Source organism: Polistes dominula, unplaced genomic scaffold, assembly GCF_049000335.1.
Source record: "Polistes dominula isolate Pdom_NZ unplaced genomic scaffold, Pdom_raw_medaka contig_37, whole genome shotgun sequence".
Classification (NCBI taxonomy): Eukaryota; Metazoa; Arthropoda; class Insecta; order Hymenoptera; family Vespidae; genus Polistes; species Polistes dominula.
The window spans coordinates 2,588,949-2,614,471 of record NW_028301169.1 but is presented as its reverse complement, the minus strand read 5'-3'; the positions used below and the strand labels follow the sequence as shown (position 1 = coordinate 2,614,471).

The following is a 25,523-nucleotide window of genomic DNA, read 5'->3' as shown; positions in this document are numbered from 1 at the left end:
TGTATAAAAACTCTGGTTTATAATAAACCGCAGGTACTGTAAATTTTACATGAAAGCTCCCCAACCAAAATACATTTGGCATAAATTATCTACATTCGTAGCATCTAAAATTAATTGATTAACTTGTCCTGAAACACTAAGATTTAAAGCAATATTTTCTAATTTTTTTCCTTGAGAACGAACTAAACCTTTTAAACGTCGATTAATATTTTGTATGCTTTCTACCGCCTAAAAAACAAACCAAAAAAAAAGAGAAAATTAATTATTCGTTCTTTAATAATTAGTAATATTAAAAAAAGAATTTAAAAATACAATCGTCATACCTTTTCGTTAGGTTTCTCTCCAGTTGCTCCCGTTTGATTCTTGTTCCAGCTAACTAATGGATCATATACAAATGGAGTAAGAACACTTAATAATGTACTCGATTGTTCTCTTAAAACACTCATAGTTGTCTGACAGGCAATTCTAAATGGACCTTCTACTCCTAATGGGCCCATAGCATCGATCATATTATGTGTTAAACGAAAAGGTACTCTTTCTGCCCAATCTAAATATTCACCCTAAAAAGAGCAAAAATGTATCTTCAAAAAAAAAAAAAAAAAAAAGAAAGGCAAAAATGTATTGAAAGAAAATAGATGTGTATGTGTATTTACCCGATTAAATAAACAATTGAAATCAACGTGAACACAATCACCGCATTTGGAATCAAATAATATGTTTTCTCCATGACGATCACCAAGTCCAAGTATATATCCTACCATTGACATAACAGCAGTGGTTCTAATATATGCAGTACGAGCTTCATACCTACAAATAAAATCCAATGTCAAGAATTAACTATAAAAAAAATTATAATGAAGCTGAACAAAGTATAAAAAGAAAAGCTGTACCATCCATAAGGATCAGGAAATGTAAGACGAAACCATTCACTGAGAACTGGAGGATGACGTGGAAGTAATTTGTTGAGAAATACTTCTTTCTTCTTTGCCAATGGATCATTTAAAGCTAACACGAATAAAAAAGAAAATAATTAATACAAATGTATAACATTACGATAAACAATTAACTTTCAATTACTTACAACATAATATTTGTTTTAATTCTTTCATCTGCATAGCTATACCCATTTCTTCGTAAGTATTCATTAGGATAGGTCGAAGACCAACTAAATTTGGTACCCATTCAATAAGACCACATTCTTCATTAAGTGGTACAACGCTCTGTAAATAATAATGAAATAATTATTGTGTACTATTACCAAATAGTACAATCATACTTACATAAGTTCTTATATAAAGTCTTCTTTGTCGTGATTCCGGATTTTTTTGAAGATACTTATTAACAATATCATTAAATTCCATCAATCTAAAATCTATTCTTAAATCGTCTTTAGGTTTGCACATAAAAAGGTATTTATTACCATCCGATCCTTTCAATTCGATACGTCGTGGTTTTTGAAGAGATTTCATAACGACCACATCATCTTCTATTCCCACTATATGGACGAAATTTCTATATCCAAATAAATATTAAAAGTATAAGTTATCATTCTTCTTTTATGTATTATTAAAATACATTGTGCATATACTTACGAAGAAAATGGGTTGTATTTATCACAAGTTATCTCATTTTTAGAAGGTAAATTAAGTTGTCGAAATTTCGTTGCTGGGATCATAATGTTACTAAAATTCGGATTTAAGAACAATCGTGGTAAATTTCGTGATAATTGACTCACGGTTATGTTTTGTATTCGCTGTTAAAAAATAAATGATATTTTATTATTATTATTATTACTATTACTATCAGATATAAAACTAGAGATATATATTCCAATATTTTAAACTTACATCATTTATATGTTTATTAGATAACTCGATTAATCTTTCCCAAAGATTATTAAAATCCTTGATAAGTTTAATCATTTCAGTCGTTTTCAATTTGGAATGATTTAAAATTTCTTGACATCTTTTTTTTCGTATAGGAACTGAAGACTATTGTAAAATGATACACAATTTTAACATAACAATATAAAAAGTAATAATATGATTTTGGAAAATATTAATGATAAATGTTATGTAATTACATTAATAACTGAAGCCATCATCCACAAGCTATGTTGTGGAAACGCAACGATTAATTTAACCAAAAGTACACAAAGTGTTTGTTGCACTTCTTTGGAAGGATGACAAATTCTAGAAACAAGTTGACTAAATGCTGTAAGCCACATAAATAATGGTAATCTTTCTGAATACACATCTAGAAAATAAAATAATATTTAAACAATTTTAACATGTCACGTTATACTATTTCTTTTTTTCTTATAATTGATTATTATAATTACCCATAATTTTAGTCATTTTTAATAAACTATCTCGACGTAATGTTATAAATTCAGTTTCTGTATGTTGGCCACCACGAGTTGCAGATAAACGTGAAGCAAAATCTAACCAAATAGTTAACATTCTAGGCATTGATTGATGAATGTATTTACAGCCATACATAAGTGATTTGCCATAATAATTCATCATATGAACTTGTAAATCCCTAAAACAATTACATTCGATTAATCATCGATATTCCACGTAAGATAATATTATATTACGATTATTATTTTATCTTACCGTCCTTTTATGTCTTTTTCATCATCAGCCATCCTATTAACAACAGAGTCGTAATATTGAGCACAAGCAAGTAAACTTTTCTCCCATGCTCTCCATACTTCAATAGCTTCTTTATAATTAGCAATGCTAATATCTGTATCCACATTAAGTGTTTGATCATTATATCGAGCAAAGAGAAGTTTTGCCTAAAAAGAATAATATATCAAAAATGACAAAATAATGAGAATATTTGATTTAATAATTAATATTAATTATAATTTTTGTTTATGATGTAAAAACCTTAGCGCATTGTTTTCTTTCTTCAATAGATTCACTTAATTGCATTTGTTTATAAATGGCAACAGGTCTGAAATGATGTTTGAAACAATTTTTCAAAGTTGTAAAAGCTTGTTCACGATTTCCTTTTATCCAATATAATTGAGCCTGTTCTATGGCTACTTCTTGAGGAGGACAAAAATCACCAGCAGATAAAAGATGCATATAAGCTTGCTGATGAAATCCAGTTCTAAAGAAAATAACGTTTAATGTGATACAAAAAATATAATATAAAAACGAAGAATTTATGCATATCAAATGAAATATACTTTCTAGCAATCTTTGCACTTTTCAACCAAAATTTGCCAATTTCTTGTTTAATTTGTAGATTTTCTCCTTCAAAATTCTTTCTTTCATATAATTCTAATGCTATATCTAATATAGCTCTACGCATACCAAGAACAAATTCTATTCCACGTGATGTTGTTAAAAGTTGAACACGTTTATCCCATTCTTCAAATATTAATGGAACTTGGTTAATATCGGTAATAATCAAAGAAGCTGCTTTATCGAATTCATTCAGTACATGTAATCTATATTGAAGAAAAAAGAAAAAGAAATGAAATAAATAATAGAAAATTATTATTAAATATCATATATTTCGTGTTATACATTATAAATTCAAAAAAACTTACTTCATGATATATGAAAACGCTTGTTGATATCCTCCTGGACGTGAAGCAACTTCTAAAAGTGATACTAATTTCTTTTTTGTCTCAGAAAAATCTAATTTAATGCCTCGCTCTAGATCTTTTAACAACATGCTCTTAATATCGGTAGTTTTATTTTTATGTAATTCGTTTTCAAATGTACCTTGAGCAAGTCTCCAGAAAGGTTCATTATCAATTATCAATGGTTCCAGTTCAGGCCTATTATAATAAAAAAAAATTATAATACATCTAACAATCATATCAATTATCATATCATATCAATTTTAATATTATTACCTGTAGCTCAGTAAAGCATCTGCAATATATTTAGCTGTAAAATGTTGATTAAGACTCAAATAACACTCGATCATACCTTGCATATATTTAAATTTGAAAACTTCTCTCTGTGCGAGCCTTTTCGTAGCATACAGCTGCATCCTTTACATTAAAATAAATATTATACAACATGCATTTATACATTTGAAAAATATTAATTATACCTGTAAATCTCCGCTGACTTCATGTGACAATAACAATTGTGGTAATGCAGGTGTTTTATTTTGGCTTATTAAAACACCAGAAACTCCATCCGGTTCATCAAGCTTGGCATATATTTTCTATAATAACAAATATAAATATAATTATTGTTATTTATTATACATTTGTTGATTTGATGAAATTATAATAATGTATTTACTGAAAGTAAATCTTCTTTATCTACTTCTGATAATCCTTTACCACTAGAAGCCATATGTAGTTCCAAGTACATCAAAGCACGATGAAATTCCTGTGATCGATAGCAACCTTCTGCTATTACCAAATTATCCAATTTCGAACAGAATGCTAAAGTAAAAATATTAAACAATTTAATATTCATTAATAAAAGGAAAATCAAGTTAACAGAACAACAATTATATAAAATATTAATAACATTTGTATACTGTCAACTTGTAAATCCTAGATAAAAATGTATATTTGTTTATTTCACATAATTCTTACTTTGTATTAATTTAAATTGATTATCTTGATGTAATCTTCGTTCTCTAAGCCATCTTTGTAAATGATCCAATACAGAAAATACAATCTGAGAACAACGCATACGTCTAGCTTCATCAGATATTTGTTTCTCATTCATTTTTATATAATATTCAGATCGAAGGGGTCGATGTGAAAACAATTCCTGATTAAGAGTAGGTTGTTCTCTAACATTAATTACTGCTAACATTTCTGTTCTCAACTCTTCACGTATGTGTTCATCTGTTGCATTTGTAACTACATAGGCTAATGGAAAAATATATATACAGTTATACACATGTATAGTATACAAAAATTAAAACATTAATATAAATAAAATGATATATAACTTACCCACAAGATAAGGAAGAGCAAATATTATTGTTTTTATATCTCGTTTAAATGCTGGTCTACAAGCAAGCATCATATCATATAAAGTACTATTGTTCAAATGACTTGATATACTACACAGCCAATTATATGCCCATTCTTCTACGGAGGATCCAGCTTCAGAACTATAATATAAATATTGAAATTATTTATTTCAGAGTTACATTTATTTATCTGATAAAAACATACCCGTAAATAGGCCGAGGAAATGAACTAATATCGGATTTAACTGTTATACTATAATGTGACGTTAGAAAAGGAAAAATTATTTGTTGCATCGTTGAAGGAAGATTTTTCCATAATTTACTTTTTTTACCTTCTGGTCTTATATCGTAAGCTTTTAATATTTCCTAAAAATATAATTTGAAAATGAAAACATTTAAAATTATTAAGTGTTTATATTTTAAAATAATTATTTACATACTTGTATAGCAAGTGCAAAACAATCCATATTCTGAGTACTTTTTTGCATTTGAAAGGCACGAACATTTTCAGAAAGCATTGCACATGCAAATTCTTCATTCATGTCAAATATAAATTTACTGTCCTCTCTAGAAATAATTTTTCTAGGAAGAAGACTTGGTTCGATAGCACCTAATTCTCCGAGACATTCTCCATATAATAAACGAATATTTTCATCATTTTCTTGACATCCTGCGAGTAAAGTATCTAAAAGCTTAACAAGTACAATATTTAATGTTATAATTTAGCTTATACTTATTTACTTTATAATATCGTAAAATTAGAAATGAATATACCTCAACAATACATGGATGTACATCTGTATCACTTAATATCATTTCGTTTAATTCTATTCTATGTACTGCTAAAAAATTTTTTAAATGTCGTAACGCTAACATACGAATTTCATCAGTTTCATGAGTTATTCGTTTAAGCCATAATTGTAAATTTGCAGTAAATCCTTTTGATCTGAAATTGAGAGAGAGAGAGAGAGAGAGAGAGAGAGAGAAAAGAAGTAATATTGTTTATTTGTTTTAAATAGATACAAAGAAATATATAATTTTACTCACTGTATTTGTAAAATTTCTTTCTTAATATTATCTGATATATTACTCGGAGTTTTCAAATCATCAATAAAAAATAGCTCCGATATATAATTTGAAGTGAAATCAGTTTCACGAAGTAAGAATTCTAACATCTCGCTTACTTTTTCATGATAATTTTCTAATAATGGTAATATAAAAATGCATATAGTTGGTATTAATGGGCCAAGATCTTCCATTGGTACACTAAATAATAAACATTTTTAAATTTAGAAAAAGTAAATAATGATTTTTAATATTAATTGTTTATTATCATAAAAACATACTTGTGTATAAAGGCATCCCATGCATCACATATTAACGGTCCAAAACCAGGTCTTTTAAACTCTAATAAAACACGTAGTGTTGCTAAAATTTTAAATCTATATATGGTAATATGTTCTGGTCCCATAAATCGCATTAATGTTGCTAATGAAGCTAATGAAGTTTTTTGTGTCCATTCATCTGATTTAGAACTAAGATTGACATCATATTTCACTAATATACCATGTAATCTAAGATTCAGATAAGAGTTCTAAGACAAAAATAATACATTATTAATTCAATAATCTATGAAATAATTATTTAATAATATAAACAGAAAATTTAATTACAATATTCTCCTTTGAATTCAAATCTGGTATTGTAAGAGTATCAAATTGTGACAATATTTGTAGAAAACCAATAATTTTTTCCGGCGTATTATGAAAATTTAACATCAAATTTTCAAATATTACCTATTATTAATAAAAAAAAAAAATAAATAAATAAATAAATATATTAATTATATGTAAATATTCATGAAAAAAAGAGTATACTGATATTATTAGAAAAATATTTCTTACCACAAAAGAACTTTTTGTTAATTCTTGAATGCTGGTATTAGTCAATACTGATACATTTTTTAAACATACTAATCCAACATTTAAAGGTATGTTTAAAAATACATAAGAACAGATATGCTAAATAGAATATAATAATAGAAGTTTTATATATTAAAGAAAAATTCTTGAAAAATATATTAATATTTATTTTATATTTTACATACCGGAAAATATTCGATTAACATTTGTTTTTCGTTTGTTTCTAATAGTTCAGCAATGTCCGGTAAAAAACCATCTTTTACTGTTGTGTCAAGTATATAAGGTAATAAATAACAAATCACATGATGACCTTCTTTGCTTATTAATTCATGTGATCCGGTATATCCAATGCATTTAGCAGCACGATGTAACGAAGTTGAGATATTATAAGAAAAATCATAATAATTAAGGAATGCTTGTTGTACCATTAACTGTAAAAATATTCATCAAAATATTGTAACGAAGATTTCATTTATATAAAATTATATTTTAACGATGCAATTACCGTAAGAAATTCTCTTTTGTATCTAATGTATAGCATCTTTGGTTTTATATTAAGAAAAGAAGCCAATTCTTCATAAGCATTGATAGCAGTGGTCACAACTGCAGGTGATGAATTATGATGAAGTATAGTAAGAAGAAATATGTATGCAACTTTGCATTCTGTTGCATATAATGGAACGCTAAAATTATAATTACACATGAATAATGAAGTTACGTTAAATTTATTGATTATCAATTTAAATTATTTTTATACCATCCAAAATTTCTTGCAGCTTGAATTAATACATTAAGTAGTAAATCATTATCGGTAGCTTCTAAAGCTTCATTTAATGTTGTCATCATGGCATCTATCACTAAATCCACAAATTCTTTTAAATCTGGTGGTATCTCATCTACTAATTTGGCTCCAGCTTGCTTTGCCATTTGAATTCGAATATTTAATATTTGGCCTGTTATTAAGGCAAGGTTTTGTCTTACTTCAATTTTCTTATCATTTATACAAGGCAACCACATTTTGACTATGTTATTGCTGCTAAATGATCTCATATGATTTGCAAATGTATTGAATTTAGTGACATAGAATAACGTACAGAAGCAAACGGTGATTCAAATAACTTAAAATATGGAGTCAATAAATGTTCTTCGTGTTCCTCTATAAAATACGATTTATAAAATGTATCTTTATCTATATCTTGTAAATTTTCAACACAATATTTACATCCAGGTGGATTGACCAACAAATGTTTTATTTCCCTGAAAGAAAAAGATCTCTCTTAATATTTCAATATAAGATAAATTATTATAATTATATTCCAAAAATGAAATTATATAATCATTACCTAAATAAGTCATAGCCATTTGCTAAATGACAAACAATGACACCTAATATTTTAGCCAAAGCGTTTTGTATCACATCATCACCTGATAATAAAGCAGGCTTTAAAATAAACTTACAGACATCTTCCAATTTTAGATTATTATTTTTAATTAACGAAACACTGCATCTAAATATTATTGAATTATATCATTACAAAAACAATATCATATATATTTTGATTTAAAATATATCAATTTATTATATACATGAAATACTTACTGTATACCAGTAACAGCAAATAAAGCATCTTTGTTCATGATAAATTCATGTACTACATTTAACATATTTTCGGTTTTACCAAATGAACATAATATCTTAAAAATTTGTAAAGCTGATTCCTCATTAACAAATTTTAGGATTTTTATAATTTTTTGAGTTGCATTAAGTTCTTTCAAATTTTCAATATGAAGTGGCAATGTCATAACTATTTCAACAAAATTTCGTTTACATTCTTTATGAGATGTTAGATACAATATAGATTCCAAAATAAAATCTCTATTTGTACCATTATCATTAGTAATATCGTTTTTTAATTTTTGCAAACAGTCATCGGCAAAATTTTTATACAAAATAATATCAAATTTTTGTTCGATAAGCCAGTGCTCAAAGTAAAGAGAATTAAGTAGATATACTTTAGTTTCAGCAAATTCCTTCTTTTCTAAAGAAATTGATATTTCAGAAACAAATAATTGCCATGCATCACTTTTATCATATATTATTAATGGACTTTCTACATGAACGTGTTGTAATTCAATTTCAAAGTAAATATAGCACATGAAAATTGGAATAAATTCCTAGAAAAAAAATATATATATATTTATATATATATATAAAAATGTATAGTATATATTCATAAAATATATTATATTTTATAGATAATTTTACTAACCGGGCAAAAGCGAAAATATGAAATATACCTATTAGCTTCAGGAGATTTACAAATTGTTTGCTCTTTGATTAAATATTGTCTTATTTTTTCACATATTTCTTCTCTTAATTTTGTTAGAATATTACCTCTTATTTGATTCACTAATTTTGAGGATAATAATAAATAAGTAACAATGTAAAATAATAAACAACAATATATTTGATAAATGAATGAACTTACTTATTTCAGAATTCACAAAAATAAATTCCAAGATTGTAAAACAGAGCATATTAGCTTCTCGATTCACGAATAATCTGCTAATAAGTGTTATGAATACTTCAAAATATTCATTTAAAGTTGTTTTAGTTATATCTTCATTATTATACCACATTGGAATAGCATGTATAATTCCCAGAACATAATTAATAAGTAATGCGACATGCTTAAAAAGAAAATATACATTTTTAGATAAAAATAATGTAAACTTATATCATTTAATATTAAATGATTAAATAAATTACATACGGGAATTTGTTTATCAACATAAATGAGCAGATTTGCGCAAACTTTTAAGACATGTAATTTGAGTTCTATAGCAACTATTTCTAATATTTTTAAAATAATATTCCAAAGTTCATCATTATTCCAATTAGATGTTCCTGATTGTGTAATAATCTATATAAAAGAAATCCGTATAAACATACCAATGATATTTCAAAATAAAGAAACTAATTTTCATATTAGATCAAATAATATGAGTTAAAATACCTGTAATATAGACTTCAATATAATTCCAACAGTTGTCAATGTAACATTTACTGGATATTGTGTAAGTTTTAAGCTCGGTATAATATCTTCATTTACAATAAATTTATTGAGTATTAGTGTATTATCATAAGGCCCAGTACTAGATAAAATAAAATGTTGTATATCTGTAGAAAAAGTGAATAAAAATAAAAGACAAATTTTATGATCATATAAATGTGTAATAACAATTTTGCAATAAATACCTTCAAGCATAGATAAATAAAATGGACATATCCTTTGAAATGTTGTAATGTTATGTATGGATAATGTTGTAAGCATAGATGCTTGTATATTTATGCTATAAGTAAGAGTTCTTTCACTTATTGGATCACCTACTATATAAAACATTGCTCCAAAAAGCCAAATTGCAAATGCTGCAAAATCAAATAATATAACAAATACATGACCAATAAATAGCAAAGTATATTTAGAAAAGGTTGGCTTGAAAAGTTTTTAATGTATTATTTTTTAAAACTTTTCAGATTACCATTGTAACGACATTTCGTCAAATAAAAGTTAGTTTGACAGAAAACAAAATTGTGTTTCTATGTTAAGCTGAAAACTTGTCAACCCACCTAAATATGTTGCAAACGTTTAATTACCGTCATATTGTTGAAATAAGTTTGCATCAACAAGATCAGGATTGGATGGAAGTAAAACCATTTTTAAATTTGATGATCTCTTTATCAGAGATTCTAACAGAGAATATAACATTGGTTCTGCCATATCATTTTTATAATCTGAGAACACCGTAACCACTGGAGAATGAATAAATGACCATAATGGTTCAGCAATGCCAGAACTAGAAAATCATGTATGGTTTTAAAAAAATATACAAAACAAAGATCATCATTATTATTGTGAATAATTATAAATATTAATATATTACCCATCATTGTCTTCTAAAATCACCGTTTGACTGTTATTTTCATCCATCGTAGGTTATATCTCATTTCTATACACAATAACAATAAAATTGGATCGTAATTTGTATACAATTACGATCGATGATTACACGTAATTTAAAGGTACAAAATTATCTATTAACAATTCCATTATAAAATACAATATAAAAATATATAAATAATAACTTTTAATCACTATTAAATTCGTTCACTTTTATCGTGGAAGAAATTTAATCGAACAGTTTAGTTCGTTGGGTATGTTTTTCCCGGTTATTTAAAACCGACACTACAGTAGCGACATCTTTACAAAAATTCAAATCAATGTCAATTTAAAAATCTATTTATGCATACAATAATAAATAATTATAAAGTAATAAATATACAGTATATATATATATATTTTCTTATTTGTTAATCAATAATTAAACAATTGTTTTCTCATTGAAATATTTATTTTCAACATTTAAATGAAAATTTATTCTCCATTTTAATAATTACTAAGAAGAATTTATTAAAAGCATCAAAAGAAAATACGTCTCTTGTATAAAAACTTGAACATATTTTAAAAAGCTTTTAAATGTTGACAAATTCAGGTCACTCATTAACTTTTAGTCGTACTTAAACTTCTTAAAAGTTTGAAAAGATTTTCCATTATCATATTTATTATTACTTAAAAAGTATATAAAAATAATATTTCTTTTCTTATTCTTTTCCACCCCCTTTTCTCCCATCAGAAGTACCTGCATCAAATCAATCAATCATTATTGGAAAAAAAGAAACAAGAGTTTCCCTTTGAGATAGTAATTATTATTATATTAAAACTAAACGGTACGTGTTCTGATTTTTTTATTACATCCGGTAGGGAGTTTAATCAACAGAGAAACAATATTTGCTTCGAGTGGAAACTAACTCAACATCGATGATCTATAATAAAAAATAATTTGATATAAATATTTGATTATTTCAATTTTTATCTTATTGAATTTTAATTGCTTTCAACTTTAGCTGCCCTGTTTTTCTTTTCTTTCTATTATTCAACAAATAAATTTCTACCATTTAAAATTCTACCTTTAGTAGAACAAAATATTGAAAAATATTGAATCTCTTTTTAATATTAAATACACATGTATTCAATATTTTTCAATATTTTATGCTACTAGGGTCGTTTCTTTAAATTGCACTTTTTTTCCTTCGATTTTAACATTCTATAGTTTATCATTAACTACTGTAGTGTGAAATATAAATAAGAATGTTTAATGAATAGTTAATCCCTTCTGTTCTTTGCTAATAGATAAAGAAAAAAAGAAAAAGAATAAAGGAAGGAAGGAAGGAAGGAAGGAAGGAAGAAAAAAGGCTAGAATTATTTTTCGCGTGCTTGAAGTACCCTCGGAGTTCTACGTACACACACATCTACATAAAAACACAAATACATATACCGACCGGTAAAAAAAAGACTTCGTTTCTCTTTGAAATCTTTATCCATCCTCTTGTGCATATCTTCTCTTCATTCTTTCATCCAGTATCATCGTATCTCTTGTTTCTACCCTAGCGTAGTACGCCGATTTTAATCCCTCTCTCTTTCCTTCTTTTTTTTCTCTCTCTCTCTCTCTCTCTCTCTTTGTCCTTCTATTTGCTTCTCCTATTTTCCTTCACACGATATATATATTTTTTTTTTTATCGATTCTATGACAAACAATCGTTTCCTTTTCCAATGCCCTTCAAGCATTTAATTGGCTCTCAACTTCGAACCATCGTTATTTCGCTAGGATTACATCGAACAATTCTTTATTCAAAAAAGAAAAAAAGGAAAACCGCAATTTCCTTTTTTTTTTTTATTTTTTATTTTAAATTCACTCGTGTCTACAAGTATCCGGTGTAGGAAATTTAAAGTACGCGCTTAATTTCAATTCAATATTTTTTATTACAAATAATCGTAAATTTCTTTATTACAATGAGAATCATTTGAAGTTACGAAAAGTAATAGTAATAAAAAAAAAGGAGTAATAATATTTCTAATGAGTTAAATTATATTATTACCATTTCTCTTTATAGAAGAAGAAGAAAAAATGAAATTAAATATCAAACTTTTAATCTACTACCCCCATCCTATCTTATCCTATTCTGAGAAAAGTATCAGACTGGGTTCAGTTCATATATATATATATATATATATATCTTTCTCTTAAGAGGACGATGACCATACTCGAAACTATCGAGGTGTATTTAAGTTAGCCGCGTGTATTCGGAGGATGAAAGAGGAATGGTACGGGTATTACGATATGGACCAGGTTGCGGAGAAAAGCTAAGAGCCAGGAGTTTGCGCGAACAGATCAATACGCTTGCCCCCTGCACGTGGATTTGCCACTCTCCCTCCCTCGTTCACTCTTACACAAGTATATATACACACACACACATAAAACAAATGCATATATATATGTACACATAAACTTATACAACAATCCTCAGTTCGACCCCACGGACTTCTTATCCTCTTCTTTTTCCTTAAATCCACCTACCCCCACCACCCTCATCCTCACCCTCACCCCTTTTTTCCTCACTTACTATCCCTTTTTCTTCTTCCTTCTCTTTCTTCTATTTCTCTCTTACTTTTTTCCTTTTTTTTTTTTTTCAAGAAATGTTGCACAGACAACTTACTTCTCATTCATCTCAAATCGTTCCTGAATCTCTACCACATTTTTATTATAATTTATTCTTATTTTCAGAACGTTACGATTGACAATACTACTCAACCATCATCATTGTCATCATAGTCATCATTATCATCATTATCATCATTTGGGTTTCTATATTTGCCTCTTACTATCTCAACTACCTCCTATCATCTCTCCCCCACCTTATCAACAACGTATCTTTCCATCCCTCTCTCCCCCACTCTATCCCTCTCTCTCTCTCTCTCTCTCTGTAGCTGTTTTCACCGATCGTTCCCTCCCTTTCTACCATCATCTCTTCGTTCTGCTACCCCTTGGCGAGGTGGTGGTCCAGAGCGCAGAGCGCGTCAGCCGTGCGGGATGCTGAATCCGAAGGAGATTCAGTTGTACGCCTGGCTGCTTTGCCACTGTGCTCTCTGTGCGCGTTTCATATAGTTCTTATTTCTCTATAAGTTATTAACTGTCAAATTTTGATATATACAATTACAGATTTTTTTTTCTTTTCTTTTCTTTCTCATCTCTCTCTCTCTCTCTCTCTTTTTCTCTCTCTCTGTCATTTTGGTTTGTTTCCCTTTTCTATTTCGTTCTATCCAATTCGTGTAACACACGTTTGTATTTTTGTACATCTTTGATTTCAATTTTGTATTCACATCTTATTGTTTCTTATCAACCAACCCCTTGTGTTACCCCCTACCTAAATCCATCACCCAACTTGTACCATTCTCATTTTCATTTTGAGTTTTTACTATTTTTTTTTTTTTGTGTTTTTCTCACGTATCACGTTTTATCTTCTTGAAATTGCTTCGCATATTCCTCCTACACACACACACATACACACATATATCGCAATCTCTTCCGGGTTTTCCCATCGCCGACGGATCGAACAAGGAATGGACTTTTTGTGAAAGAAAAAGGCGTGTTCCCCCCGACATCCACGGTAAGTTTTGCTTTTCCTTTCTTTTCTTCGCTCACGTCGCCAGCTTCCTCTAACCCCCTCCTCCTCTTCCTCCGCCCTCAACCACCAATTGTATATATATATATATTATTTTGTATTTATTATGGAATTGAAATCTGTCGTTTTAATAAACGGTGGGTGTGTCGATGGACCTTTGTCGGAAAAATATCAACAAATTATATGAGACCGTCAACAAAATGGTCCTACTTTTTATAACAAATTTTCTACAATTTATTTTTTTATTAATACATTTATTTGAACGAGAACAAACAACATGTGATCAATGTGTGTTTTTACATATGATATAAATAAAAAGAGTTCTACTAAATTATAATTGTGATTAAGAAAAGAAGACCTTGACGTGGTATTTTAATGTAGCTTACATTATTCGTGTTACGCATTAAACTTAAGTGTAATCATCTATTAAAGTGTGCACTTTAGCTTATTACGAGGGATATTATTCAAACGTTACGATATATATATATATATATATATATATATATATGTATATTACTTCTTTTATACTTCACATTCCAGACGTAATCTGTATGAAGACAATATTACGCCTAATGTCTCGTATAACTGTAAAGTATAATAACCACGTTCTCAAAATACGTCATTAGTTTCCTCGATAAAAAATGTACGGTCATGTATCGTTTTAATTTAGTAAAAAAAAAAGAAAAAATACTATAGGAAATTTCTAACTAGAAGGTCCCCTTTTTATTTATCGTGTCCCTTCTGACTGACAAACAAGTACTCAATTGAGGACATCCTGCTTTGATAATGTTAAAGTATACTTAAGATATATTTGTTTTTTGCATGTTTATCAACATTCAATGTTATAATTTGTTCATTTGGTATTTATTAAAAAGGTCAAATTATTTACACCCTTGTACGTATCGGTTTGAACCTTTCACCTATGAAATGATGCACGTATGTACATATATGTAAATAAATGTTATTTAAAACGAAGATACTTTTACATTTACACGAATACGTAATTATGAAATTAACAAATTATATTTAATTATAGAATTTTGATTGTTTTTTTATTTTCAAGTTTTTTTATTTATATCCTTGAGTAACTAATATAAGATATTCAATATCCTCAATCGCCAAGGATGTCGAGCAAAGTATTGGATAACTAATCAGTGTAATCCGATCAAAGTTCGAACGCGTTGCTGTTATTTATCAAAGAGCACGGATAACTGATAATGTTCGTTCACTTGTAAAATTCTAATAAATAGTATCACATATTTCACGAAAAATATTGTTAAAAATGATGAATGTAAAAAAAGAATTCTTATGTAATGTTAGTTAAGATCAAAGACTATAAAAAGAGACCAAAAAAAAAAGTCAAGATCTATGAATAAAATGAAGAAAAAAGGGGTGAAATATTCTCATCTCGAGTAATAAATAATAAAACATAGGAATAAAATGAATATGAGATATATATATATATATATATATATATACATACATATATAGAGTTGTCGTCATTTTGGATCGAAAGAGGACAAAGTGAACAAACATTAAATAGATTCGTACTACATAGTTCAATATTTGCACCGACTCGCATTTCGTATTTCCCGCTTAAATATCGTATAAGGGTCTCGCGAATTGCCCTCGTTCGCGTGGTACTCGCAAACTCTATCTAAAGAGAAAAAGAGATATATATATATATATATATATATATACATATATATATATATGTACAATAATACATATATATATATATATATATACACACATATATGTATATATGTATGTATATCTGTGCACGTATACCAAGAAGACATGGCATCACAGTGTAGTTGCATCTCGAGTGCCTGAAAAAGCCGTTTCGAACGAATTAATAATGCGAACGAAGAGAGAAAAGCTCTCGTTTTCTCTCTTTTTCTCATTCTGTTGAAACGAACCGACTGAACTTTGCGCGAGTTCGTGGACCGCATAGGTCATGACCCGACGACCCATCCCGGACCAACATCTAGGCCATTCTTGAATTTTAATCCGTGCCGCAATTGCCACCACCGAGCTCGATTAGCCCCGGCATAGCAGAAAAGCGATAGTAGAGAGTGAGGTGTACCGAGCTTTAAAACATCGTTTCACATCCACACACGTCGACACCACTCGAACCCCCTTCTTTTTCTTCCCCCCTTCTCCCCACTTCTTCCTCTCTCTCTCTCTCTCTCTCTTTCTCTCTGTATATAGTTCTCTTTTTTATTTCTCTTCTCATCTCCTTCGACACGACAATATTATTTTCACCCTTCGGTTTTAGAGCCCATTGAAATTTTACTTGGCTTCCTCTTCTTTTGATATACGTGGATGATATCGGTAAGAGTGTAGAAAAAAAAAATATATATATATATATGAAACTAATACACAAACAAAAAATATATATTAACATTTTTTTATTTATCTTCTTAAATTAAATCAAGTTGTTTTTTTCTTTTTTATTGGAACAAAATAACACATAGAAATAAATAAATAAATAAAAAAAGGAAAAAGAAATGTAACTCTTCAAGTTACTAGCTATATATATTCGAAATATTTCAAAGCTTTAAAAGAAATTTCATTTTTATAATACGAATGTGAGATACGACGAATGTTTATCCTTTCATTCAACATTTTCCAAGAGATGAATAGACCCTAATACTACTACTGAACCGTGATGCTTAGATGGTCCTGTTTTAAATCTTATATATACTTTTCTACCTATTATATTCGTATATATAAGCTTTTCAATTCGAATGAAATGACGACGTATATATGCATATATATTTATATATATATGTATGTATGATATTACATACGTTATATTCCGTACTTCTCATTTACTCAAATCCCTTACGCGATAATATGACGAAATTCTCTGACTCTCGGACGAGTAGCTTAAATGTGCACTAGCTATAAAAGGAGATGATGGGATTAATTATATATGAACGGATAGGAGGGATCAATGCGAACTATGTAAACCGGATTATAATGTCTTCCTCTGTTCGTGAGATATTGGAAATAATATCACGTTTGTCCCTCTACTCCCACCTCCCATTTCCTCCCTCTTTACCTCTACTCCATTATCGAATAATTTACTCGTTTACCATTACAATTCATATCGATTATGTTCAAATATAAAACAAAACAAAATATGATACGACTTTTGAAACTGGATTAAAAAGAAATATAATAATAAATAATATATCGTTTGATTAATTAATTAATAATTGTACGGATCAAAAGAGTAATCAAAATAAAATAATAATAATAATGAATTTTCTAATTAACGCAAATAATATATATATATGTATCTACGAGCCAGACTGATGGCAAACATGACCAGTAAATTTTCTATGGAGTATGCACTTAACGAACGCAAACAGATATATATATTTCCTCTCTCTCTCTCTTTTTTTCTCTTTTACTTTCCATCCTAAAAAAAAAATATAAACTCTCTCGTACACGTACGCCATAAATCTCGGTTTTAGTTTTGTTCTATTTCTTTCTTTTCTCTTCTTTCTGATTACAGGCTACCGTCACATTCGGTGGGGGTGCGGGTTGAAGAGAATAGGACACGAGGATGGGTGTCTATGTGATTGGTATAGTCGGCGTTATCGTGTTTTACGTTGCTGTACTCTGCGTTGGTATTTGGGCTGCGTTTGTTAAAAGAAAGAAAAGTCAACAACAGCAGGGCCAGAATGATATGATATTGGCGAATCGTCGATTAGGACCGTTGCTCGGAGTCTTCACGCTTGTAGGTAGGTATCACTTGTTATTGGATAACAACTAAACGTGTTCTCTGAACTGTAATCCCTTAAGATAGAAGCATTGAATTACCAACTGAATTTAATGCATATGCATATTCCTGTCTGACGAATATATACACACACATTCATATACATATATATATATAAGAATTTAGATACTATTCAAGCGTGTATATACTCGAGGAATGAGGAAACTTCGACTAAATTGGAAAACGATACCGGATGACAACCGTTCGACTCTTGGGAATCGGTTGACGATGAGACACGCGTACGTTTATCATTGAATACTTTTCTTTTTTTTCTTTTTTAGACTCGTCACGTCTGAAACGTGAGGGATAAATTGACGAACGTCATCGGAAAAGTTTCTGCTTTCTCTAGCAAAATTCGTTGTCACCCTCTGGTTGGCCTAGTTATTACTTCAGTTATTATTCGTTTTACCTACCATATATATATATATATATACGGTTTTATTCAGTTTCCATTCTCACTACTCTTGCATACTCTTGTTCTTTTTCTCTCTTATCTTTCTTCTAGTTTCTCCATTCCCTTTTCACGATGAAAATCATTTTGCGGCTTTTTCCATCCCTCCATTACAGTAATGAACAGCCCCGTGAGACACAGAGAAACGCAGCAGAGTGGCAAGTTGTAAGCTATATATACGTTCGCGTATTCCCTTTATCTATACGGTTCTCTTGTTGTTGTTGAATGATGGGTAGATGGTAGACCAAGAAACGCATTTGGCTGCGGTGTCCGTTACACCGTTTATTCACAGCACCGATGTTCCACGGCCTCGTATTCATTGAGTATTCAATGCACTGAAAGAAGAGTTCGGTACGTTACAACCAAAAGGGAACACGTTTAAAAATTTCTCTACAGCCTATTAAACAAAAATGTCATCCCCTTTTTTTCTTTTTTCTTCCTCTCCCCATCTTTTCTTTCTTCCTTCACATTCTTCGTAATTATTTTAGAAAATTTCGAATTATGAAATTAACGTTGTCAAAATTAATTTCAGGAAATTATCGAACAATTGTTCTACTTTTTTGTATTCTTCTTCTTTATCTAGCCACGTGGGTAGGTGGTGCATACATAAATGGTACCGCTGAAGTCATGTACACGAAGGGTTTATTATGGTGTCAACCACCAATTGGTTATAGTTTGAGTCTTCTATTTGGTAGGTTTACGAACATCGGTTGAATAATATTGTAAAACGATATGATATATTCAAATAACAATTCTTTATAGGTGCTATATTATTTGTAAGGCCAATGAGAAAAGCCGAATACGTGACTATGTTGGATCCATTTCAAGAAAGATACGGTGCCGGAGTAGGCGGATTATTATTTATCCCAGCATTATTTGGTGATTTGTTTTGGTGTGGAACGGTATTAAAGGCTTTAGGAAGTTCGTTGGTTGTCATTGCCGAAGTTGATCCACAATTGAGCATTTGTGCTTCGGCATTGTTAGCAGTCATGTTAGTACAAAAGAGTATGTTTGCAAGGCATGCATAGTTGAACGTAGAATAATATTTAATAAGCAAAATTTTCATTATTAGTTTTAACCAAAAATATACTTCTCCTCTTCCTCCCCTTTCCCTCTCTTTTTTTTTGCAGATACACCGTTTTCGGTGGATTATATTCCGTGGCTTGTACAGACGCTCTCCAATTGGCCTGCATAATTATAGGATTAGCTATTACAGCGCCATTTTCCGTATTCCATCCTGCAACATCGTTTGAAAAGAATTTATCATCCAGGGAGTGGCTCGGTGAAATTAAAAATGAAGATCTAGCTACGTGGATTGATGGCATGCTTTTACTGGTATTCGGTGGGATACCATGGCAGGTAACCAACTAGTCGTCAATACCTATCAGATTATGTTGTTTCAATAGGAGATAACAGATAGTATATCCATTATTCAGGGTTACTTTCAACGAATACTCAGCTTTCGAAGTACTACCGTTGCAACAACGTTATCGGTAGTCTCTATGTTTTTTTGTATAATACTCGCAGCACCGTGTGCTTTGATCGGTGTTGTGGCACGTGCAACGGACTGGACGTTAGTCGAGGGGTTTGAACAAGACTTTATATTTCGATCCTAATGCCGCATTACCTTTTGTGTTGAGGTACTTGACACCACCATGGGTTTCTTTCATTGGTGAGTATCAAGATTGTATTATATTTCTTGTTTCTATGTATTTAATCATAAACTTTGAACAGGTCTTGGAGCAATTTCAGCTGCAATAATGTCATCAGCAGATTCCAGTATACTTGCAAGCAGTACCATGTTTTCAAGAAATATTTATAGACTGACTTTTAGACCAAAGGTAAATAATATATGATTGTTTTTTAATCAAATTAATTTCATATATATTTATTTGTTATTTTATTACAGGCATCGGAAAGAGAATTAAATTGGATATTACGAATCTCGATGCTAATGGTCTCACTACTCTCTACTATTTTTGCATTGAAAGTTGATAGTATTTATTATCTTTCGTAAGTAATAATTAGACTTTTTTTCAATTTGTTTTTTAGTATTCGTATTTTCTTTTTTTATAAAGTATATTGAACCCTGTGCAGGTATCTATCATCCGATCTTGTGTACGTCGTACTTTTCCCTCAGTTATTAGCGATCATCTATTGGCCATCGTTGATCGATACTTACGGATGCCTCGCGGGATACTTTGTTGCTGTTGTATTACGTGTCGGTGGTGAGTATAGTAGTCATTCAAGTGTACGCTCACGGTATATAGATCGTTAATTGCAAGTGCAAATTACCATCTTACACGCGCTTGAATCCTTTAGGAGGTGAAGAGGGTTTGGGTATACCGGCTCTGATTGAATATCCATTTTACGACAAAGTGACCAGAACCCAGAAATTTCCGTTCCGTACAACAGCAATGTTGTCGGCACTTATCGTGCAGATAATCGCTAGTTTCTTTACGCGAAATCTTCTTGGTAAAGGTTATTTCCCTCGTTGTTGCGACGTCCTAAGCGTTTATTCACCTGGAAAGACGAAAGACCAATCAGGGGTGATACAAAGTAACTCGGGTGCAGCCTTGATGGATTCCTCATCAGTAAACGTAAATGAATAAACTATTATTTTCTTTTTTACTATGATAGATTAATTTGTTCGTTTATTATTAATCTAATGATATTTATGTTTTTAGAAATCATTGTCGGGTATTGATGCATGTGATGGTGTCAGTGGTTGCAATTATGAACTGGATAGATCTGGAACTATTAATTTAAACGAAGATTTACGTTCTGAGCAACGTTCTTCCGAAAACAACATTGCTGTTAGCGATTTTACAAATAATGAAACGTTAAGAGGAAACACGGTTGCATCCGTAATACAAAGAACCAGTCAAACTAGTCAAAGTTTTCATGGAATCTCGAGAAATGCAAGCCAACCGATCTCATTAACTGGTAGGCACGTACAAACGGCAACTAATCAATACGTTCCTATACCGATCAACGAGGTCAGTGCAACGTGTAGAGGTCAGATACTTGGTGTTAGGAATCTTCGAGATTCATTGGGTCAAGTACTTTTGCCAGTCGACAACAATGTCTCTGCGTCTAGTGGGAACGAACTTGGAAATATTAATACGATACCCTCGAATACGACAATACCAGCATCCATGTCAATTGCTTCACCTTATAATAAAATTTGTAATGAGAGCACAACTACTAATGATAAATTATTACGTGACTGTGAAAGAACTGCCGATAGAAATCCAGTTGAATTTAATTTAAATGCCCAAGACAGTATGCTAACAAACGTTTGTGGTAAAAAGAACGTTAAGGGTGTCAAATTGGTCGGTATGGATGGTGGAACTTTGAGAAGACCTTCATTACAAGTAAGACATCGATTATATCCACAATCATTAGTTTAATTTTATATAATCAAATTGTTATTAATGAATTATTAACGATAGGGTACATTCTCCCCAACACCATCCGTAGAACTAGTCCACATTTTGGACAGACGACAAAGTAGTGGATCATACGGTCCTGGTTCTTTATCACCAGTTCCAATGGGTATAGAAGCTTGTAAAACTCATGGTACTGCACCAGAAGGACACAGCGGGAATGAACATTGCAGAATAAAAAGAGGCATCGTCAGGCATCACAGGTAGTTAAATAGCGTACAAATCGAGATCATCGTTTGACTTTTTTTGTTCTTATTGTGACGTAACAATAATAAAAAAAAACAAACAACAAAAGATTTATTTTATGTTTTGTTAATAAATTATGTTTGAAATTAAGTTGACATTTTACGTTATGTTTGTCCCATTTTTTTATTCCAACAGCATACAAACATCGAAACATCTCCATCATCTTTTTAATACCAGAAGACATGATATGTTTATTGTATTATCCTATTTCCTAGATTTTGTTGTTTTTCCTTTTTTAAACACATTTGTCTCTTTCATATTACCCTGACACATTTTTCGTAGCTTTAACGACACCGGAGACCGTGCACTTACAACATTGGCCAGACAGCCGACTTATCCTTCGATGCCATTAAGACCCGAGGACTGTCGTATGACATTAGTGAAGAAGGACAAGAGGACAGGTACCATTGCTCGTCATTCCTCGGTGACGAATGAAAAGGAACTAGGTGGTTGTACGACCACCGGTGTCGTCATCTGTAGCCCAACTTACAGTATGTACGGCTCAGCCGTTAAGAATTCCAATTACTTCGTGACCGATGACGAAGCGGTCAGCAGATTTTAAATGAAACGTCGAAGAGATGACACTAATTCTGAAACAGACTTAGAAATATCAATGACAATCGTAATTATCTTCTTGTAGGTTATATAGGTAACACATATTCCTTCCTTAACGCATTATCATTCACTCACAGTCCCAAATATTTTTCATTACTCATTTGTTTAAGGAAAACATATATATATGTATTCCTTATATATATATATATATATATATAAATATACAGACACATTTTACGTTCCATTAATTCGTTAGGTCAACGTCAATTGTAAGATGATGAAAACAGTGATAGATAATTCGGCGTTTCGCACGGCTCTGACATAAGGCTGACGATGAATGATAATTATTTTATTCGTATTATATTAAAAACGCACACGAGCACATGGCAAAGTGGCATGCACTGTATTATAAAGAGTAAATACGTAACACGAGCATTTCTATCTGACAAAAAGATACATGTAACAAATAGTCCTAGGATAATATACGCGTACATCTTTATGTGTTTCATCATCAAATATAGAAACTGACGTTAAGACAATCTGACAATTAGAAATATACTAATTACTATTCTAAATATTCATAAAAAGAAATGTCTGTGTTCGTATGTACCTCGTTAACGTGCAACAATTCTTACACATGTATATATATATACTTTATTTATGAAAAACTTTTTCCTTCTCATCTGATCGATCTTAAAATCGCGATATTCGTCCAATTATAGTTAAGCGATGATATTTCAAAAAAAAAAAAAATGATTATTTGTTATTAATCATCTAACGTGATTTTGTGAAAGGAAACACAAGGTGTGAGAAATTGATGAAAATACTTCCTTTTACAACTTGATTTATATTGGGAAACGTTTAGTAACACTTGAGTCTAGTAGTTCAAATCGAAACTAGTCAGACCCTGTCCATTATTCAACACTATACAGGGTGTACCAGTTAAATTTATCAACTGAAATATTTACCTTATTTTTGATTTTATGAAAAAGAAATATTTAGTCACACTATCTCTCAAGGAACATAATTTTACAAATATGGAAAATATTTATTATTTTAAATATTATATTTTTAATATAGTTTGTTATTTTCTAGTTTTCTTTCTAGTTATTTCTATTTTTATATTTTCAAATTTAAAACAAATATTCAAAAAGAACTCGTGAATATGATCATAAATGCATACACCATTTTGAATCATTCACATTTGTTTTTAATTTAAAAAAAAAATATATATATATATATATTACTTTTTACAGTTAGATGAACCATTAAACATCTTTTCAACATACTTCACATCATCCATATTTTAGTACAATAATAAACTACTTTTTTTTTATTTATAACAATCCCACCCTTAAACCTTTGAGATAGTGTAACATTGTCCCGAATACTTGGTTTTTCATAAAATGAAAAATATATACCATAATATTTCAGATAAAATTATCTAATACATACTGTGTACCTCCTAACTGATATTACGTATAAGATATTACAAATAGGACTGGAGTTTTGTTGTCCTCTAGTTCTCAATATCCATCCTATGAACTTTCAGACTGAAAAAAAAAATGAACTTTGTACAAAAGAGGAAAAGAAGAGAAAAATGAATGAGAAGGGATAACCGAATAATTAACACAATTCTATTTAAACAATAGGCCCTACTTTTTAGATACATATATATATATATATATTTACTTAAATATATATGTATATATATACTTACATACAATAGGTCATTTGTAGGGAACAGAAAAATCATCTCTTTTTCTCTCCCACCCTCTCTCTATCTTTCTCTTTCTTCTGTCCAATTTCATCTGTATATATATATTATGATCTTTAATTAGAATATCATATTTTACATTTATAACAAATACACACACATATACACACTTATATACATATATATAAAGAAACAAACAATCTTCACATAAGTTCTTGCGAAATTTAGATGTAACTTAAGCAATAGATGATTAATCAATAAGGTTAGGTTATCGATTAATTACATAAATATATTATAGAAATAGTGTACTTACGTAATATTAACGTTCTCACAATCGAATGAAAGTTATGAGAGATTGATAAGCATTGTAAGATGGGTAACATAAACTTCGCTGTACTTAAAGTTAATTTTTCATATAAATTGAAAAAAAAAATAATTATTACATATTAATTGGGGATCAAGTAATAAAGTAAGTCAAAATAATATCTTTTTTTATGTCAGTAAATTAACGAGAAAAAATAGCACGGTTTCTTTTTAATAGAACTTGTTGCAAAAAAAAAAAAATAGGAAAGGAAAGAAAAAGTAGAAAAATTTCGAAATTTTTTTTCCATTTATTAATTGAGAATTAAAAAAAATGGAAAAATTGATGTGATCACCATTGTTTTTTTTTATTTTTTTTAATATTTTTGATTATCTTCATTAGCGAAGATTATGCGACTTGTAAAAGAACGTCCAGTTAAATTGGGTGCAAATTTATGATACTTTGACAACAAAATACGATATTTTTCCACCGATACATCGTAAGGTTTTGTAGAATTAATATATTATTAA

General features: G+C 29.8%; 2 protein-coding genes across 2 annotated transcripts; one reads left to right on the top strand and one right to left on the bottom strand.

The window, feature by feature from the left end:
- Positions 1-43: 43 nt before the first annotated feature.
- LOC107069882 (serine/threonine-protein kinase ATR) lies at positions 44-11,146 on the bottom strand. The gene is given in 40 exon segments (XM_015327562.2): positions 44-228; positions 324-560; positions 654-807; positions 891-1,005; positions 1,082-1,220; positions 1,281-1,512; positions 1,593-1,753; positions 1,848-1,991; positions 2,084-2,256; positions 2,342-2,544; positions 2,622-2,806; positions 2,901-3,126; positions 3,206-3,469; positions 3,572-3,805; positions 3,884-4,002; positions 4,004-4,024; positions 4,087-4,203; positions 4,284-4,429; positions 4,586-4,867; positions 4,955-5,115; positions 5,180-5,340; positions 5,415-5,666; positions 5,749-5,920; positions 6,022-6,240; positions 6,321-6,568; positions 6,648-6,770; positions 6,879-6,995; positions 7,082-7,327; positions 7,402-7,579; positions 7,654-7,960; positions 7,963-8,153; positions 8,240-8,404; positions 8,497-9,071; positions 9,167-9,306; positions 9,386-9,587; positions 9,671-9,820; positions 9,914-10,077; positions 10,156-10,326; positions 10,555-10,754; positions 10,842-11,146. Coding segments are annotated over 40 exon segments (7,524 nt in total). The 5' UTR covers positions 10,889-11,146; the 3' UTR covers positions 44-45.
- A 2,614-nt stretch (positions 11,147-13,760) lies between these two features.
- On the top strand, positions 13,761-24,919 carry LOC107069902 (high affinity choline transporter 1). The gene is given in 14 exon segments (XM_015327612.2): positions 13,761-14,463; positions 18,008-18,236; positions 19,309-19,416; positions 19,488-19,716; positions 19,856-20,084; positions 20,162-20,308; positions 20,310-20,397; positions 20,460-20,566; positions 20,635-20,738; positions 20,823-20,953; positions 21,048-21,325; positions 21,413-22,102; positions 22,181-22,377; positions 22,703-24,919. Coding segments are annotated over 13 exon segments (2,766 nt in total). The 5' UTR covers positions 13,761-14,463; positions 18,008-18,058; the 3' UTR covers positions 22,983-24,919.
- The last annotated feature ends 604 nt before the right edge of the window (positions 24,920-25,523 follow it).